Source organism: Vulpes lagopus, chromosome 20, assembly GCF_018345385.1.
Source record: "Vulpes lagopus strain Blue_001 chromosome 20, ASM1834538v1, whole genome shotgun sequence".
Taxonomy (NCBI): domain Eukaryota; kingdom Metazoa; phylum Chordata; class Mammalia; order Carnivora; family Canidae; genus Vulpes; species Vulpes lagopus.
This window is the reverse complement of record NC_054843.1, coordinates 29,447,375-29,467,450: the sequence shown is the minus strand read 5'-3', so window position 1 is coordinate 29,467,450 and position 20,076 is coordinate 29,447,375. Positions and strand designations below refer to the sequence as shown.

Below are 20,076 nucleotides of genomic sequence, written 5' to 3'. Positions count from 1 at the left end.
ATTCCTTAGTGGAAAGGGAATGTGTATGCTCCTATTGAGGCACATCAGAATCATTTAAAGGAGTTCCCTATTTATACACATATCATTCAACAAAGTGCTAAAAACACAGCAGTGTTAGAGTGGAGTTTGGGGGTGAGTGACCATGAAAACCACCACTACAGAAAATATTCTTGGTTTAATGGGAAAAAAGCCTATCAAAACAAATGGTCAATTCTATATCTTCTGCTAGGTGAAAATCAGAATATTAAGTCACCAGAAATCAAGATGTCATTTGAATCAAAATATGCATGTTTGAGAACTCTCTCACTAGATACACATACAAAGGTGCCCATACACAGACCCCAAAATAAATAAACCTTGTTCACATGGTAAACGTTTCATATGCTGAGGAGGCCATAAAAATAAACATCTCAAAAGTACTCCATAAACACATTTTCATTTATGCAAAAATATTTGAATATCTACTATGTGTTATCCAGTGCTCTAGACATTGGAGGAACAACACTATTAAATATGACAGACAAAGCTAAGTCTCTGCCCTAGGAGCTCAGTGGAAGAATGAGACAATAAATAAACATTTCTACCTATCCATTGTTGGGAGAAAATTCTCCATAGGTCTCTCATGTTTCTGCATTTTGCTAACAGAGCCACTGAGACACATTTATTAGAAACTATCTTTTCAAGTATGCTTAAATGCCAAATAGTCTTCTAAACTAAATTAAATTAGTAAGAAATACTTAGTATCTAATTATTTGCAAATGCATCAAAATAATATAATTGATGGGGAGGGGGATGGATTAAGTAGGTGATGGGGGTTAAGAATTGCACTTGTGATGAGCACAGGGTGATGTATGCAAGTGTTGAATTACTATTTTGTACACTTGAAACTAATATAACATTGTGTTAACTAACTGGAATTAAAATAAAACCTTTATTAAAAAAACAATGTAATGGATGCTTAGAAGAACTGATAAATGGATAGATGTGTGGTAACCAAGTATAGTAAAATAATGCTAGAATCTAAGAAAAGATATCTGAGTTTACTTTATAATTCTTTCAGCTTTGCTATATGTTGGGAAACGCTTAAAATAAAATATTGGGGGGAAATCACAAATGCACACATAAAATCGTTGATACCAGAACATATTTCAAAGAATTTACTAACAAATTGGATATGGACAATGAGAATAAGGCAAGAATGATTTCTAGTTTTGGGTCATGTAAAGTTCTTTGAATAGTGATGACATTTACTGAGCTGGAAATTACTAGAAAAAGAAGAAGATTCTATCCTCAGCTTGAGTTTAGTATTTTTTTCCTTTTTTAAAAAATTGAGATATAACTGACACATTATTTTAGTTTTAGGTATACAATAAAATGATCTGAAATCTGTATACATTGCAAAATGATCACCATAGTATGTTCAGTTACCATCCAAGTTTTATATATTCTTGGTAGATATCAAGCAAATCTCAACTAGTAAGCTGGATATGTCAAACACTGTCCAAGGCACTGGAGATACAAAAATATATAGAAGAGCTGAGGTATATCCTCATGGTACATATATTCTCCTACAAAATGATTACAGCAATATAAGAAGTATCAGCATTGAGACAGACTTAAAACCCTTGTGACTAGATAAGAATTCTTAAGGATGAGATGCAAACGGAAGAGAAAATGCTAAGAATTGAGGTAGGTTATCCCAAAAGAGTTTTGAGTTAGAAATAGGTATTTTGGGTAAGTATACTATACTTTAGATGCTATATTAAATCTCTGGGATGGTATAACATATACTTAATACATTGCAAGAGTTGATGGGAATTCCCTCTTAAAAGATTTTATGTAATTATTCATCCATGCTTTATTCAATAATTAAAAAAAGAAAATCAATATAAATACCAATGTATTTATTTAGGTTGACAAGTCTATACCTTGAGACACTATCAAAAGCTAACAATATTTTTCTTTATCTATAAAATAGCACTCTGTAAATGTTCATTGTTTGAACCCAGATCAGTAAACTTCTGTTTGCCTAGCTGGAAAAAAGATAGGATCTATGCAAAATAAGTTTACATAAACCTATATAGTATTATAAAAGAAAAATGACAGCCAAGACCCAAATTGGATATAACCAAAGGTAACATTATTAATTAATTTTTTTATTATTTATTTATGATAGTCATACAGAGAGAGAGAGAGAGGCAGAGACACAGGCAGAGGGAGAAGCAGGCTCCATGCACCAAGAGCCCGACGTGGGACTCAATCCTGGGTCTCCAGGATCGCGCCCTGGGCCAAAGGCAGGCGCCAAACCGCTGCGCCACCCAGGGATCCCCAAAGGTAACATTACTAACATATCTCCTTTAAAGGCAGATTTTCTAAATTGTTATTCAAACATATTTTCTTCACTCTTCAAATGTTTGTTTCTCTAATTCTTTCCACCAGGTCCAAAAAGAGGAGGAAAAGAAGAAAGAAATGAAAGAGAGAGGAAGAGGAAGAAGAGGAAGAGGAGGAGGAAAGGAAGAGGAGGAGTAGGAGAAGGAAAAAAGAGGAGTAGGAGGAGAAATAAGTAAAAGGAAATTTTTTTTTTCTAAAACTCAAAAAAGCTTAATTGCACATAAGAAGTATATGCATCTTGTACAGATTGCAGGAACTACTGCAGCAGATATCACTAGACACACACATCTCACATATCTAAGTTCCCTTCATTACTATATATGTATCCCAGTATATGCAATCTGCTTACATATCAATATTTTTATTAACAAAGATGCTATTTTATACAAACTGCTTAGGGATGAGATGACCAGAATTATTATTATTATTATTATTATTATTATTATTATTATTTTGTATAATCATAACATTTTTTCCCCTTTAAGATACTCTTTCTTTTTATGCTCTAAGAAATCTTTTGGTTTACAGTCCACATGTTGCCTAGAGTCAAAGGTTATTCAAACAAAGCCAATACAAAGTGATATTACTACATAGTTGCAAGAACAAATTTCAGGGTACTTTTATGCAGTTTAAGTTCTTAAATAGACTATATATGGCTCTGATAATGAGCCCATTACTAAAAGTCACTTTAGTAAAATGTATAAACCTATATGAGATTATGTGTCTACACTATGTACACACATTATCTTTATCTCCCCAAATATCATGTGTGCCATTTTCATTTAAGAATAATTAAAAATAGGGATCCCTGGGTGGCTCAGAAGTTTAGTGCCTGCCTTCGGCCCAGGGCGTGATCCTGGAGTCCCGGGATCGAGTCCCACATCGGGCTCTTTGCATGGAGCCTGCTTCTCCTTCTGCCTGTGTCTCTGCCTCTCTCTCTCTGTGTGTCTCTCATGAACAAATAAATAAAATCTTTTTTAAAAAAAGAGAATACTTAAAAATTGAAGATAAGAACATTATTGTCACTTTAAAAACATCTCTTCACAATTGTTGTATAATTGATGAATTGACACAACGCACAGGAAATAGATGCAATTAAAAAGCATTGTGGTAACTGATGTTTAGTTCCCTATAAATGACTATAAAACCATAGTCTTAAAAAAATAAAAATAAAACCATAGTCTTGTTTAAAAATAAAGAAAATCTGGAGAACAAAAGCTAAACTTAATACATATGAACAGTAATGATAAATATTTATGCGGTTCATTAATCTGTATCAAATGAGAAAATCTTTATTTACATCCAAAATAGAAAAGTTTGTCCCTAGTTCTCAACTAACTTAATGTTTATTCTCTATGGATTCCTACAGACACAAGGTACCAAAAAAAAAAAAAATCATAAACAGTATTAGCAGTATCTTCTATGAGAAGGCAAAACTCCACCATTTTTCATATACTATAAAAATGCACATATAAATAACCCACCAAGCAAATTTCAATGCAAATCTATGTATCATTTGTCACTGAATAAAATTAATTTCTGTGTCTAGCACAAGGATAGTCAGTATATCTTTGAAATGGTACAAGCTTCTCTAAATTTGAAATTCATGGGGAGAATAAGCACACACTTCTAAGAAGGATAATAAGTAAACAGAAATCACAGAATCCTGGAAGAGAAATAGCCTTAGAGATCCTACAAACCAGCCCCCTCATTATAGATGTGAATGCTCAGTCCCAGTGTGTTGGAATAGCCTAGAGGGCAGTGTTGTCTACATCCCAAATTTTCAACAATCCCCATGGAGAGGCTGTCATCATTCTGGAGTAAACCAAAGGCAATCCAATGTCAGATATATGCTTTATGTACTCATTCAGTGAGTGTCCACAGCTTAATTTGCTTTAAAAGTAGTAGATGCTGAATACAAAAACTAGTTTCTCTCTCTCTCTCTCTCTCACACACACACACACACACACACACACACACACAAATTCACCATTACCTTTTCAACTTTTCAACCTTGGGTATTTTTCACTACGTTACCATGAATTTTACTGCACAATTACAGTCCAGACATAAACTCCCCCTTTATCCTATAATACTAAATCAGAACAAAGGTCCTAGGTGTGTCTCTGGAGCACAAGAGGTGAGGTAGGGGGAGAAGGAAGAAAAGAAGGGAGAGAGGTACGAAGAGAGGGAGGCAGGCTAGGAGGAGAGAGGGAAGGAAGGAGAGAGATGATGTCTTGCTATGCTGTTCCAGCAAGCTGGTTAATTGCATTTGTGTCATATATCTCCAAACACTCCGGTACATTAATTAACATTCTGTAACACCAAGCTCTTCTGATTCCCTCTGTCACTTCCACTGAGCAATTTAATTGTATTCCTCTTAGCTACACACTAATTCAAAAAAGAAAGAAGAAGGAAGGAAGGAAGGAAGGAAGGAAGGAAGGAAGGAAGGAAGGAAGGAAGGAAGGAAGGAAAGAAGAAAGACAGACAACTTGCTGATAATTCTGTAATTCTGTCACCTAATATATAGTTTATACATGCATTCCTGGTATTGCAATATATAAATCCATGCTTTATGAGGACATATTATCCAAAAAGTCATATTAAAGTCTTCTTGTCATGACAATCAAACACACTTGGGAGAAATATGTAAACCTTTTGGTTAGGGCAATGTATATGTACTGTAAAGGTAAAGGTATTGAAGAAGAAAACGCGTGGTGAATGATTAGGGATGACTATGGACACTGTCACAGTGTGATTCACGATGATTAATTCCTAAACATCTACTACTTAGAAGGGAAAAAGGAAAAGCGGTGTGGCCAGGGGAATGCCTTGCCTACTACCGCTGGGGGCAAAGGTACTCATGTAGTCCATGATTGAAAACAGCCACTTGACAGTAGGTAAACTCATCTGCACTGCCTCATGTTTATCGAAAGCCTTCCTGCTTTGAGTCCGATGCATTGGGTTCTGTGCAGCAGCAGCTGCCAGGAACAAAGTTAGCTCCTACAGGCGGGCAAAAATAGGCAGTGTCCCAAATAATGAATTCGTCCACAATGCAAATGCTGGAGGAAAGTTTATGTAGCAACAAGCTACCATGGTGGCTCAAATATTTGGACCAATACACAGATTCTTTACAAGTACAATAGTTACGAATCTGAAGCACTAACATCCACATTTTCAGGAAGACAAACAAACAAACATGCTCCAGGCTTCTCTTTATACAAATTCTTTCCACGGATTAGAAAATTAAGGCTCCCGGAAGGTTAATACCCAGCGTTCTTTCGACTTTTCTCTTATGAACAAAAAAGCACATTAATGACTACTTTCCACTCATCATTCAAAAGAGCTACATAAAAGATCTTGCCATCCTCTCACAAGAAACTGACATCCTGTGAAAATATCCCAGGAAACCACATCTGAACAAAAGACAGGAGAATCAGAGGCAGAATGCTGTCTGCTTGACAGCCTGACTCAACCCAGAGGGAGACACCTAGGGCACCTGTTTCAGATCCCCATTGTGTCTGCCGCTGGGGACTGGGCTCGGCGTTCTCTGTGCCCCCGGCCAGCCCAGAGCTTAGGCTTCCCCCTTCCTGGAGCCTCGCCCAGTCTCACTTTTGACAGTTTTCTCCCCACGATCTAAATTCTTGATTCTGATTTCACACTAGAAGAGCACTCAGCCGCACACAAGTGATACCCATTGATCCCTGAGATACCCAGATACCCTGTCTCAAATTCCTAACCCACTGAGCCTTCCCTGAAGTGTCTATTACTATTTTCCTTCAATTGAATGTCTAAGCCAAAGTTCAGACACAAGAACAAACAGCAAAAGGGAGTAGGCACAAGAGTATTCAAGAGATCTGCTTTAATATTCCTTTTTCTAACAAGACGGGGAGCCCATTATTTATTACCCAACTCCTCCATTAATTAAGAAAATTACAACAATAACAACAATAGGTGACTACAAACACATTCCACTTGCAGCAGTTTAGAAACAAAGACTTAAAATCTCGGTCCCCCAAAAGCCCCTGTTTCTGCTCAAAAGGGGCTAACAGACATAATGTCATTTTATTGATAGCCCACAACACACTCAGAAAGAAATGGGTTTTTTTTTTAAGGGGGGGAGAGGGGGGAAGAATAAAAGTATTTTTAACTTACCATCAACCGGAACATTTAACAATCCGCAGAGCAGTAGTTGTGTAAACATCAGCCGACTCATTTTGACATACTAAAAAGGATCCAGAGTGTTTAAGAAACCAATCCCAGAGCAAAAGTACAAAAATAAGTATCAAAAAAAGAGGTAGGTCCAAAGTTTAGACTTTCCTAGATGCTAATTAAAAGTCGAGAAGAGCAAGTCGCGAGATCAGAAGGGGTCAGTGGAGGGGTCTGTTCGGGCGCTTAGATGCATCCGCGTTACCCGAGGGCACTCCAGGGGCTGCAGAGCTTCCACCTCGGGCTTCCCAAATTCCCGCAAATCCAGCCCGGCCGGAGGGCTTATTCGAGTGCGTCTAACCCCCGCTCCTCGGGCTCCATTGCCATCCAAAGCCAAGTTCTTTCTTCAGAAGTCAGGAAGGTGAAGGGGGACGCAAAAGACCTAATTCCTAGAAAGTGTTCGGCGAAGTTGCCAGCGCGCTGCCGAAGAAGCATCGGGCCGCCCCCGGGTGTCCTCCCCGGTCTCCTCCTCGGCGGCAGCTCCACGTCCACAGTTGGCTTTTTGTTTGTTTGCTTTTTGTTTTTTTTTGTTTGTTTGTTTTTGTTTTTGTTTTTTTGCTTTTGTTTTTTTTTTTTGGTTGGTTTTGTTGGTTTTAGTTAGTTTGGCTGGTTTTTTTTCACTTAACTTCCATAGTAAGGAGGTGTCAGCGCAACACTTTGCGGGCGGGCCGACCCGGCGGGCCCCTCCGCTGCAGCCCCGCCGCCTCCCTCCGCCACTCGCGTCTCCGAAAGAGGCAAAGAGGAATCAGGACGACTCGGGCGGAGGCTGCGGGGGAGGGAGGGAGGGAGCGAGCGAGCGCGGGGCAGGGCCGAGGCGGCTGCGGGCGCCCGCGGGCCGGCGAGGGAGCCCGGGCCCGGGAGCGCGCCGAGAGCGAGCGAGCGCGCAGCGCAGTCCGCCGCCCGCGCGGGTCGCAGCCGGTCCGGTCCCTGCGCCGCCGCCGCCGCCGCCGCCTGCAGCTGCCGAGCGCGGAGGGGCTCGGAGGAGGGAAGGCGCGGAGGCGGGCGGGGCGGGGAGGAACGCGAGCCGCTCGCCGTCTGCCCCGGGGAGGGGCGGGGCGGGGCGGGGTGAGGACGGGCGCGCCGAGCTCCCCACCTCGGACCCGCCCCGCGCACGTGCAGGGGGCGCCCGCCCGCCGGGCAGCCGGGCTCGGGCACGGGGACGAGCGCGCTCGGGGCCCGGGCCGCCCCGCTCCGCGCCTCCGCGCCCCCCCTGCCGGCCGGAGGGGCCGCTGCGCGCGGGCCTCGCGCTCCCCGCGCCGCCCCGGTCCGCGGCAGGTCGCCCCCTCGGGGAGGGAGTTCACGGGGGCCCCTCCCGGCCGCTCGGCCCCGCCTGCCGCGGACCGCGCGCTTCCTGCAGGAGGACGAGCCTCCGGAGCCTCGGTGCCCGGGAAAGCGCGGACTCGCTCCTCACCTTCTAGCGGGACGAGAAGCGGGCGGGGGGGGAAAGGACAGGAAGCGAAGCGGGCCGCCTTCGGGAGCCCAGAGGTCGTGTGGGCGCCCCACGTCGTTGAAGCGGCGCGAGGAAGAAAACGGGGGGGCGCGGGGGGGCGAGACCTCTGGGCTCCGGCGGCTCCGCTGGGCGAGATGCTCGGCCCCTGAGGAATCCCGGGGCGGGGCGCATCCCCGCTTAGGCTGCTCTGCGCCTTCTGACCCTCCCAGAGGAGGCTGACGCCGCGTGGTGGGACGCGAGGAGTCGGGCGCGAGATGCCCGGGTCGGGGACGGGGTCGGGGACGGGGTCGGGGACGGGGTCGGGGACGGGGACGGGGCCGAGGACTGTATCCCGAAGCTCCTACCCCCCCCCGCCCCCACACACACCAGCACGTCCGAAAGGAAATTCGGAAAACACAGGATGGGGGAAAGCTGAAAAGCCGCTGAGCTAAAAGAAGCTCAGAAAGAGCCGAATTCCAGCCCAAAGATGACAAACCCTGGAAACTAAGGCAAAAACCACCAAGGGAATGCCACCGGGACGGGGGTGACCATGGGCAGCCACGTTAGATCACAGGGAGGCCAGGGACGGCGGCGCCCCGGGCTGGCCGCGGGGCCGGGCCCCGTGTGATCACGGGCTCGCCGCTGGCTGCCCTGGGAGCCCACGCGGTCCCCGAGCCTGCCGCCCGCTGCAGAGTGAGCCTCTAGTTCCCCCTGCTGGAAGACGCCGGGAAAGAGGCCGCCGGTGCAGGCGGCTGCCGAAGAGCCTTTTGTTTGGTGCATGCATTTTGGTGGTGTCACTTCATTTGGCTCTCCCTTGCCCATCGTGGACGTGGTGTTGTGTGTTTCAAGAAAAAAAAAAAAAGAAAGAAAAAGGTCAGGGACGCTTAAGCGATTAGGAGAGTTCTTAGGGCATCTCAGCATACTTGAAAATTATGCTGATGAAATAATTTTGCGAAAGAATAAAACAAACCACTTTCTTTGTGAAGCATTAAGAGTGATTTCAGCAACTTTTGATATACACCATGTAGTTGTAAAACTTAAAAAGTGCATTAATGTGCTAAAGTTATCCTCACAGTACTGATTCTGACTGCGTTATCGTTTTACCGCCCTATGAAAGAAAGGCTAAACATGTTCACATGCTTTTTGGTTTGGTTTGGTTTTTCCCCAAAGAGCCAAATCTCAAGTAATACTGTGGTCTGGGAAAACCCCAAAATTCATTGGAATAACATCTCTCTTATCTTTCTGTAATACCGAAAAATAACTGATAATTCTTTAAACATGTATTTTAGACGTTTGGACTAAGATTGAAAGTAACGGATTATAAAGTCTACCTCATTCCTCTAAATAATGTACACTCTCCCACGCACAGTCTCTATCTCGATCAAATTACAAATACTCTGACAATAGAGTCTCCCTAATAAAATAATTCAGAAATTAAAATGATGCAGATTTTTAAATACTTAAACTTTAACATAGATCTCAGAAAGGAACGTACTAGAATAGTTCACCTGGAGGAGTTTTCTCATGGCTGTTAACTTCTAGGACAAAAGATGGATTCCATGTTATAGTTGATAGACTCACCTTCAATAGATGCTTTCCCTTAAGTGATCTCTAAAATCACTCAGAGGCAGAAAGAATGTGTGTGGGAAGAAGGGGGGATAGGTTGGAGAATGACCTACGATTTACTATCAACCTCTAACGCAGAGAAGTGTGGCCTCATAGGTTGCAGAAAGTTGTCCTTCTCTGGAATATGACAAATGACCTCATGGGGAGAAAAGGATTATTCAAAGGAAATGGCTTTGATTATATTTACTTGGCATTTTGGGGCCAAGCCTCATCACTTTGCATTCATAATACTTTATCATTTGAAAGTGGCAAAGAAGGCCAGTGATTTCAGTCTGGTGCCACTTTTTGTTGTACAACACCTACCTTCTGTAATAGTGTCTACAACAAAGGAAATTTGAAGTACATGTTTTCTGCTTTTCTCCAAGATAAGTTCATAAGTGATATTTTAAGTGAATGTCTTGTCAGTCTCTCATTTGACATTAAACATGACTTAGGAAAACTAATATATTCTTTTAAAAGTCTCATACCAAGTGGTGGTTTGAGATTATGAGCAAAACTCTCACACTGTCAGCAACAGTGAGAGTCAGCAGACAGAAATGTAATATGAACAACGTTAAGTCCAACGGGGAACAAAGACATCTTCTGGGAGATTTGACAAGATCTATATTAGAGAAATGTGTATATTTCAATTAAATTTAGCACACTTCTAGTGAGCACTGTCTATGTAAAACATTGATTTCTTACTCTATTATTTTCTTAAAGCAAAATCTTTAAAACCTGAACATTCTACTACAAGTTGGAAATTCAAAAATAATTTTTCAAAACAATTTCAAGGGACGCCTGGGTTGCTCAGCGGTTTGGCGCCTGCCTTCGGCCCAGGGTGTGATCCTGGAAACCTGGGATCAAGACCCAAGTCAGGCTCCCTGCATGGAGCCTGCTTCTCTCTCTCTCTGTCTGCCTCTCTTTCTGCCTGTGTCTCTGCCTCTCCCTCTGTATCTCTCATGAATAAATAAATAAAATCTTTGAAAAATTTTTTTTCAAAAAAAAATTAGAAATTCAATTTTAGCAGTGCTTCAGCTTCAAAACATTTTTTTTAAGGTTTTCAGTAAGACAAAAAGCTAGAAATGGCTTAAAATGGTGAAGTCCCACCACCACTGAATCAGAGTTTAAGATTCAGAAAATTAAGTGGCCTTTGGTTTCAATATATTTCCAAATACGAATTGTTTTTTTCTTCTCTAAACAAGCAGCTGAATCGAGAAATGTGCATGGAAATCTAGGCTCCTTTTATGTAAAACTTGGAATGGTATTATTATGTACTCAAAATGTGCCTACCAGATAAACATATATTTTAATACATCTTAAGACAACTGTGTGTAAGAGACTATAATTAACCCTAATTTGGGTAAGGTGATCAAATGGCCTTCTTTGTGATTGTTCTTCTAAGTTGCCATTCATGGAGAACCGTAAAATACTCATCTGAAGGCAATCTGCACAATATAGGATATAAAATGTTAAATATTTCTTTTCCATGCCAGATTCTTCAAAAATGTGGTATAAATGGAAAAATCCCAATCCATTTTTTCACTCCTTCCAATATACTCTTGTTATAATTGTAAGATAGTATATACAGGCAAATCAAAGGTTTGATCCAGGATGATAATTTTAATATCTGCCACCATGTGGTGAGCACTTACTCTGTGTCAGGGATTTTTCTAGTTTCTTAAGAATTCACCGTAGTGTTTAATTCCTATAAAACCTTTTTTATGTGTGTGATATTATTCCTATTGTGCAGATGAGAATATCGAAGATTAGATGTCTCACCCAAGTTAATAAAAGGTGCAGCACCCCTTTGAATCCAGAACTGATCACAAAACCTAGGCTGAGTGTTAGGCTGTTTCCCAGGATTACTTGTGACACCTTCCACATTATAGAAACACTTTAATAAATTGCTTTGATTGATAACTTTAAAAAAGTCCCTGATGCGCTAAAAATATGGAAATATGTAATCGGTATTTGTTTTCAAAAGTGAAGAATTTCTTAAAGCCAAGAGATCACCATTTGTTATCTGTTCAGTTTCAATTTTTTTATATGATTGTCTTAGCATGCTATACAGAAATACCACATTTAGATGAAATGTATGGGTTATTATCTACAAAAGGATTCTAGACAAAATAAGCGGAGTATTAAAAACCCAGATCAGAGATTGAGTCATTCCCTCTTATATCATTTTTTATTACCTCCACCTTGTTTCTAAAGTGATTTGAGGAAGCTAAAGTAAATTACTTATTTTTCTGAAGTATGTTCTATCTAATTTCAATCAATTCACCTTCAAGGATTCATCAATACTCTTATATATAGTAAATCTGCCTACCTATGTATCTATTGATGATTAGTACTTTGGGTGCATGTGTATTATTAAAATATTCTATTTTTAGAAATCTGGAATTTAAGGTAACTAATATGTAGCAATCTTTCATAAAAATAGAGTATTTCCTCCCAAATACCATCTCTTGTGATCAAGAAGAATATTTTTCTTTCTTTAGAATTAAAATCAGTTTGGAAAATCATTTCCTATCTTGACTGAAAAGTTGAGTGATACATTCAAACTTAGTAAAGCTTTTAAATCAATAAAATATTAATGTAATGTGTAATATCGAGGTATAATTTCTCTAAGTGTGTACATCTTAAAATTTGGAATTTTTAAAAACACAGAGAAACATCTCAGAGTTCATTGAAAATACTGTATCTTCATACAATCAGTACTCCCCAGTCTAAAGTTGCCCATCCTGCTCCCCTGCCTCCATTTTAGTAATCTATGAACGCTCAACCTCTGCCAAAGTTAAAAATTAGCTCTTTGGTAGCGAAGCTGATAACCTCTCACCTAGATTGGAAAAGTGTTTTTATAGAATAAGCGAAGTTGCCAACCTCACAAACAACAAGCGCAGCTCTGTGTCCTCTAACCATGACAGGCTAGGTTTTTCATGTGTGCATAGTCTTTTTTTTGCTCCATATTTTATAATGTCTGTTTAAAGCTTTTGAGTTCTTATTTTATTATATAGCCTAATTTCAATGACGTTAAGTAATACACTTTTTGCTATTTTTACATCACAATATCATGAACCAAAGAAAATCCCTTTGATTCTTTGCCAAACTATTTCAAGTCCATCTGCTCCAATCTGGGCTTTGTATAATTGAATTTTAGCAATGCATAACTGTAATCCTAATAAGGAAAATTTTTAAGAATCCAAAAGAGAATTTCTGTTGTTCTTAAAAAGAAGGAATTGTCAAAGATGTGAGAAAAGACTTCTTATATCTATAGGTCTCAGATTTTTATATTTATCTGTTCACTGAGTGTCTTTTAGACATATTTAATAACGGAGTCTTCAAATTCAAAAGAAGTTGCTTATTCTCTTTTACAATAATATCATGGAATTAATCCAAGGGCACATGTAATCCAATTGAACTGCCTATGTTTCTATCATACAGAAGAACTAATCTGGGAACAGATTCTGATTTTCTTCCAATATCCAAATTATCTTGTTTCTGCCTGATAAAATAACTTCTGACTTCCTGTGGAGTACTTGAAGTCCTTTTATACAACAAATACTAAGTTTTTACATGTTAGATACCATCAGGAAACTTAGATAATATTGTTTAGCTTAAAAATACGAGAGACGTAAGTATACATTCTCTTCCTTAAATGATAAAGTGGACTAAATGAATGAACTCATCTGGTCTAACTTCACAGACAAGCCTGCAAATGAAAGAATAAAATGATATATAAATTACTTCATGTTAAAATATTTTAATTTGCATGAAAATTATCTCTTAAGCAGTGATTTATCTTCTACTTAGCAAAAAGGAATATAGAAATGAATGATTTTTGTAATTTCAGTTTTTCCATTATATACTAATACTAATGTCAAGGGACCAATGGACTCAATGATTAATATTGGGAAATTGCTCGTACAATTTTTGACAACTTAATACAAACTGTACGGTTCCCCTATTGCATTAGCTTGTTTTGATTTTGAATATATTTTCTTTCTTTCCAATAACTATTTCCTTACATTTATAGGAATATAAAATTTAAATTTACAGTTTACCCAATATATGTTGCACATCTAAATTTATGATTTTTAACAATGAAAAAGTTTCACCAAATCTGTCCTTTAATTTTTGTTTTTGGTTTTGTGTTTTATTTTTTTGTTTATTTTCTTATTTTTTTATTTTTAAAATATTTTATTTATTTATTCATGAGAGACACACAGAGAGAGAGAGAGAGGCAAAGACACAGGCAGAGGAAGAAGCAGGCTCCATGCAAGGAGCCTGATGTGGGACTCCATCCTGGGTCTCTAGGATCACGCCGTGGGCTGAAGGCAGACATTCAACTGCTGAAGCTACCCAGGCATCACTGTTTTTTGTTTTTTTAAAGATTACTTATTTCACATCCTTTCCTTCGGTGATCTGACAAACCTGAGTGTTTGAAGTACTAATTGTTATAGATGGGGCCAATGAAAATTATGTAGCTGATGATCACTGAGGGATTTTTTTTTTAAGTTTGTCTACAGCTGGCTTAAGTCAAGGTTATTACTTATCTATTATTTAGTTTCTTCCTTCTCCAGTTCCCACCAAACATACACATTAGAAAGAGGTTCTATCAGTCACTTGTGTGTCTGACTCTTGGTTTCAGCTCAGGTTGTGACAGGGTCCTGAGATCGAGCCCTTGTCAGGCTCTGCACTCAGCATGGAGTCTGCCTGAAAAATTCTGCCTCTCTCTCTTCCTCCCCTCCCTCTGCTCTCTCTCTCTTTCTGGAATAATTAAAAAAATAAATCTTAAAAAAAGATGTTATATCACAAGGCTGGATGAACATTTACAGGGTCTCTGGGTATCTCTTTTCCAGCCTTCATTCTGAACATGTTTAAACTATCAAAAAGACATGAGAATTTATTTTAAAGACTTCAAGAGATTTTATAGTATTTTTAAGTAAACCATTCATTTACCATCAGGAAAGTTTTAGTTTAATCTAAATGTGAAGTAAGCATTCTACCTCATTATCTCTGCTAGAAGAGATGATAAATGGGTACCTAAATAGAGCATGTGCCAGATCTGGATCAAGTGGATCTGGATTCTGATGTTGGTTCTACCATCCACAGTGTGATCATATCAATTGCCTCAACTGGAACAAAGATAATCTCAGAAGAGAGAGAGTTCTGTCTACTCAGAAGAGCATTTGGATGATGCATTTAAATGCCTTGGCACAAAATAAATTTTAACTAGTTTCCAACATTTTGGTCATTGGAGTGTACTAATGAATCTCTGTCATGGTGGCAGAGACAATGCTGAATGTTAAACCAGAATCATCTTTCCTTCTTTCACTCAGAGCTTGGCCAAGTCTCTCTCTCTCTCTCTCTCAAAATAAATAATAAAATCTTTTTTTTTTTCCAAAACAGATTTTATTTATTTATTTTAGAGGTGGTGAGGGGGATAGAGGAGGAGAGAAGCAGACTCCCCGCTGAGCCAGGAGCCCCACATGAGGGTTGGATCCCAGGACCCTGCCATCATGACCTGAGCAGAAATCAAGTTGTACACTTAGCTGAAATCAAGAGCCACCCAGGCACATCGATATATAAAATCTTTAAAATAAAATAAAGCCACGTGAATAGATGGTAAATCAGTAGAGGCCTTCAAAAATACTGGTAATATGCCTTATATATCTATTTAAATCACAGGTCGATATGTACATACACACAGACACATGTATATCTAAATTCAAAGAAAACGAAGATTAAAGAAAAAAATAAATTTAAAAAGATTGCTTAAAAAAATCCATTTTAGAATTTCAGAACTGAATAGTAATCTTTAAGATCATCTATCAAAATCTCATTATACAGTTCAAGGATAAGAGGCCAATTTAATTTAATAATAGACATCTCATTCCTAAATTAGTCTTTTAAAATTTATATTAATTTAACCAAGACAGTTTTAGAATTTAGATATTGCCCTTTGTTAATTGTTATTACAACTGCCAGTGGTTTCCGATTAAAATCTATTATATACATATTAGCACATTTTGCATTCTTTGAATAATTAGAATTACCAAAATAAAAAAGTAACTTTAGGGACGCCTGGGTGGCTCAGTGGTTTAGTGCCTGCCTTTGGCCCAGGGCATGATCCTGGAGTTCAGGGATCGAGTCCCACATTGGGGTCCCTGAAGGAGAAGCAGGCTTCTCCCTCTGCCTGTGTCTCTGCCTCTCTCTCTGTGTCTCTCATGAATAAATAAATAAAATATTTAAAAATAAAAATAAAAAAGTAACTTTATATCATGAAAATATTGAAAATGCTAAAGTCCATTCTATAGTGTCTATGTGGAAATATAAATAACAAAATTTGGTCCTGGTTTTATTGATGTTTATTACTGAATGCTTCTGCAAAATGTAGTAAAGTTATCCCACAACCAGATTTACACAACTGCCTATGGCTTAAGTCCTCTCCTCTGATGATTTATGGAATGTAGTTTGAGAGAAGGAGAAGGCTTCAATCTCATCTTTTTGCAGCTCTCGCATTTTAAAATAAAGAATTGGCCAAGTCTCAGCTGCTATGTCACTGGTCCATTTCCTCAATCAGTTTTCTTCTACCTTCTAAAAAACAATGTATCCTCCAAATTTATTTATTTTTTTTTTAATTTTTTTTATTTATGATAGTCACAGAGAGAGAGAGAGAGAGAGGCAGAGACACAGGCAGAGGGAGAAGCAGGCTCCATGCACCGGGAGCCTGACGTGGGATTCGATCCCGGGTCTCCAGGATCGCGCCCTGGGCCAAAGGCAGGCGCCAAACCGCTGCGCCACCCAGGGATCCCCTATCCTCCAAATTTAGGAGCTCCCAAATTACCAAACATATGACCTATCCTGGCAACTTTTTCATATGTACAGTAGCCCTGGCAGGAGCCAATCAATCACTATGATCATTAAAAAGTAGCAATAAATACACCTATCCCCCACAGAAATAAAAACATTGAGACTCTTTTCAAGTTGAAGGAGCATAGTCTCATCAGTCTACTACTTTCAGTCTAACCAACATCCATAATAACAAGGATTGAAATGTATCACAAGCTATTTTATACAGAGAAACATACATGAATTCCAGACAAATAGCTGAAGCAATGAACTTCATGAATAGATATACTAAGCAATGACACGTTGTACAGTACCTAGTCCTATGTTTTCCACCAAAACCTCAGTGTGAAAAGGAGGCAGTGGAAAGAAGAAAGAATTGACAGTTGTTATATAGTCACCAAAGTAAACAAACAAACAAACAAACAAAAAAACCCAAACAGAAAAGATAGATGCTAGAAGATTTTGAAAATGAGTAATACATTCCACAAATATTCAGCTCCATGCATGGTAGCATGGAGCAGAGTTGGAAGTGAGAAACCTCACATGCATAGAACCAGGAAAAAAATAGACAAGATATATCAGATGGTTTTGTTAAGTTTTTGGAAGATCTAAAACAGATCAGAGATAGGGAAAAAGATTATTCTTTATTAATGATGAAAAAATTGAGCTTCTGAGAAATTAAGTATTTTCAACAAAAGAGTGCAGAAACAAGTCAGAATACTAAGTCCTGACTCACATCAGAATCCATTAAGTTTCCACTAAATTGCGCTAATTTAATGTTGATCATTGTTCCCAGATAATTTTTTTCTCAAATATTTTTAACTTGAGGAAAGCATTGGTGATTAGCAAACTCAGGGATCTCAGAGCAGTTCTTTGTTGGTCTCAATCGATTATGAAAAGGAGTAAGGAAATAAAACAGAAGAAAAGGAAAATAAAGATGGGGGACAGACAGGCAGGAAAATGAGGTAGTAGAAAGGAATGTTGGATCAGTATGGATTCTCTAAGGTAAAAGCAAGAGAAAAATGTGATTCCATATTCCTTGGGTTCCTAATTTCACTTCTCAAGTTAATGAGTGCTCCTCTTTCTGATTTCTTCACCCACTTCACTTCTGTCTTGTAAGAAAATTGAGATGTGTTCTCCTTAGTTTATACCACAGGATGTTGAGCCACTTCAGTTGCAATCCTCACCCCACTAAATCAAATCCGCTAGTGGGTCAGAGAGTAGTACTTGACTAATACCCTCACCAGAGACCTGAGTCTGACTCTCCATGGTGACTCTCCATGGAGCTCCCACTGCTTAGAGGATTATGTTCATTGCAGTAGTTCCCATAAAGTACCATGCTGGCATAAATGTGGCAAAGATTTTCCTTAATGTTCCTATCATGGTAGTGAAAGAGTTAAAGCAACTTAGTGAGAGTCATGTAGCAATTTCCTGCTCAGAATTTGGTTCACATTTGTTGTCCCATTTACTTTCACTGCAAGGTGTGCTCTCTGGGGAGTCCAAACTGGTAATATCTATGCGTGCTTTTGCATGAACTTTGGAAGGAATGGATTAGCAATTCAATCTTGGCCCCTTTCACATATGCAGTGTCAGCTTCCTGGAGATGTCACTTTCTGAGCGTTTGGGCCATCAGTCTGACAAGAGACCTAACTGTGTTAGGAGCTTCAGGGGGTTTCTTCCTACCTGTTTCCCTCAGACTGAGATTTCTTTTTGTAATATGATCTTGTCATCACTGTTGTCATCAGAAAGACATATAAGGGGGTTATTAACATTATTGTTTGTCAGACTTCTATATTCATTTTCCTTGAAATAGTACTGTCTCAACTGAGGAATAGAATTATATTTTGCCTTGTCTCCAGAAATGCTTTTAAATTAAAATTGATGTTTGAGCTGCATGACTTTTCACTGCTGATGTAATTTAGTTTTTTTTTTATCTGAATGTTTGATAAGTAGCAGTATGACTCTATTCTTCTAGTTACAAATCCATTAACCTCCCTCCTTAAAAAGCTGTTGCTTTACAACAGTAACTTTCATACCAAAGACAAATATCAAAATATGTTATCTTATGCAAAATGCCTGTGCCTATTCCTGGATAAACCTCCTAGGTATGAGAAACTTCAGTGTTTGGAACAAAGAAGATCAGAGGGAGAAATGATTCATTTGTTCAATTCACGCAACAAACTCTTATTGAGTGCTCCTATGTGCCAGGCTATAACAGAAATAATGTCTGCCTCATAAACATACATTGCCTTTCTGGATTTTAGTTCCTTCACCTATAAAATGAGATAGCTGGACTAGTGACTTTAAACACTAGTCCCCCCTCAGAACAGATAACCTATTACTTAATTTTGTTCACGCAGAAGGTATTTCCAAGGATTTCAGCTCTGGTGTTAATAATCGGGCTTGAGCCCTTTGCATAAGATAAAGAATCATTGTTTCAATTGTCAAATTTTGTGAAATAAGGTTACTTTGAAGGCCGTGATATGAGGTTTTTATTTTGATAGCCTCTCATTGGCCAATCTACTCTGAACCTTTGTGCTTGTATTGATGTGCAGCTGTCAGTGTTAGCAGTTTTTCCTCAGGGCCAGGTGTAGACTGGAATGTGTGGTCATCCGTGGTTGCTGGTTCATCTGTTACATGATATATGAATAATGGACCTGCCTCATTCTGATATCACAACCCTCTATTAAAATAGAAGAGGGTACTAGAATCCTTGATATAACCCTGCTTATAATGATACGTATATCATACCATAAGGGTCAAATTTTACTGGTCATTGTTAAGTAGTCCACAGGAATTTCATTGAGTTACATCACTAAAGCTTATAGGACAGAGGAAAATTATGGGAAGCTCTCATGATTAGAATGAGAAACAGAGACTTAAGACCAAATATGAGCATATATGCGTCTGTGTTGTTTGACTATCTTCTTCCAATGAACATTTAGTTTTAATTATTGATTTGATTTTGCTGATTGTGGTGAAGGAAATTTTTAAAATAAATTGAAATCGAAATACTGAGGTGTTCAGAGCAGAATTACGACTGCCTGTAGACACTGTTGAAAGCTGTGTCCTTATCAGGTACCACTTAAAGCATAGAGCTATGTGAAACATCAAGTGAAAAGCAGTGACAAGGAAAATACCTCTGGAAGAGTGATGCAGAAATTTCTGTGGGCGCCTTCAGTAGATGCTCCAGGGATTCTTAAATGTTAATCCTGAAACACTAAGACTGTAATACTTTCCATTAGCACCCTACCAGACCATTCTAACACCCCTCAGCACAAATGATACCACCCAGGAGATTTTCCCTAAGAGAGCTGTAAAGATTCTTGAGGTTGTTTGCATTTCAAAAGAAATTCACTTAAATCATGAATCTTTTGTCTAACCTTATGTCATCCCCTTTTATGTTCTGCTGGGAGCAATTTGTCTGTTCTTTCAGAAACTTTTGTTAGTTATCATGTTAACTGAATTTCCAAGTCACTACAGGACATTACTCTGGTTTTGACCCTGGCAATAAATTTATATTTGAATTTGTTACACCAGAAGAACTGGAAAGCTCCCACAAATTTAATTATCGGTGTCACTTG

The 20,076-nt window shown here is 39.2% G+C and overlaps 1 protein-coding gene across 16 annotated transcripts in view; it reads right to left on the bottom strand.

Annotated features, from left to right (window-relative positions):
- Nucleotides 1-20,076, bottom strand: part of ROBO2 (roundabout guidance receptor 2) — a 1,676,347-nt gene that overhangs the window by 578,023 nt on the left and 1,078,248 nt on the right. The window contains exon 1 of one of the 16 annotated variants that reach the window (XM_041734857.1): nt 6,547-7,479. The exons of the other annotated variants lie outside the window; for them this stretch is intronic. Within the exon in view, the coding sequence (XP_041590791.1) occupies nt 6,547-6,607 (61 nt within the window). The 5' untranslated portion in view covers nt 6,608-7,479. Of the gene's footprint in view, nt 1-6,546; nt 7,480-20,076 lie in introns of those variants that run through there. 16 annotated transcript variants of the gene reach the window in all.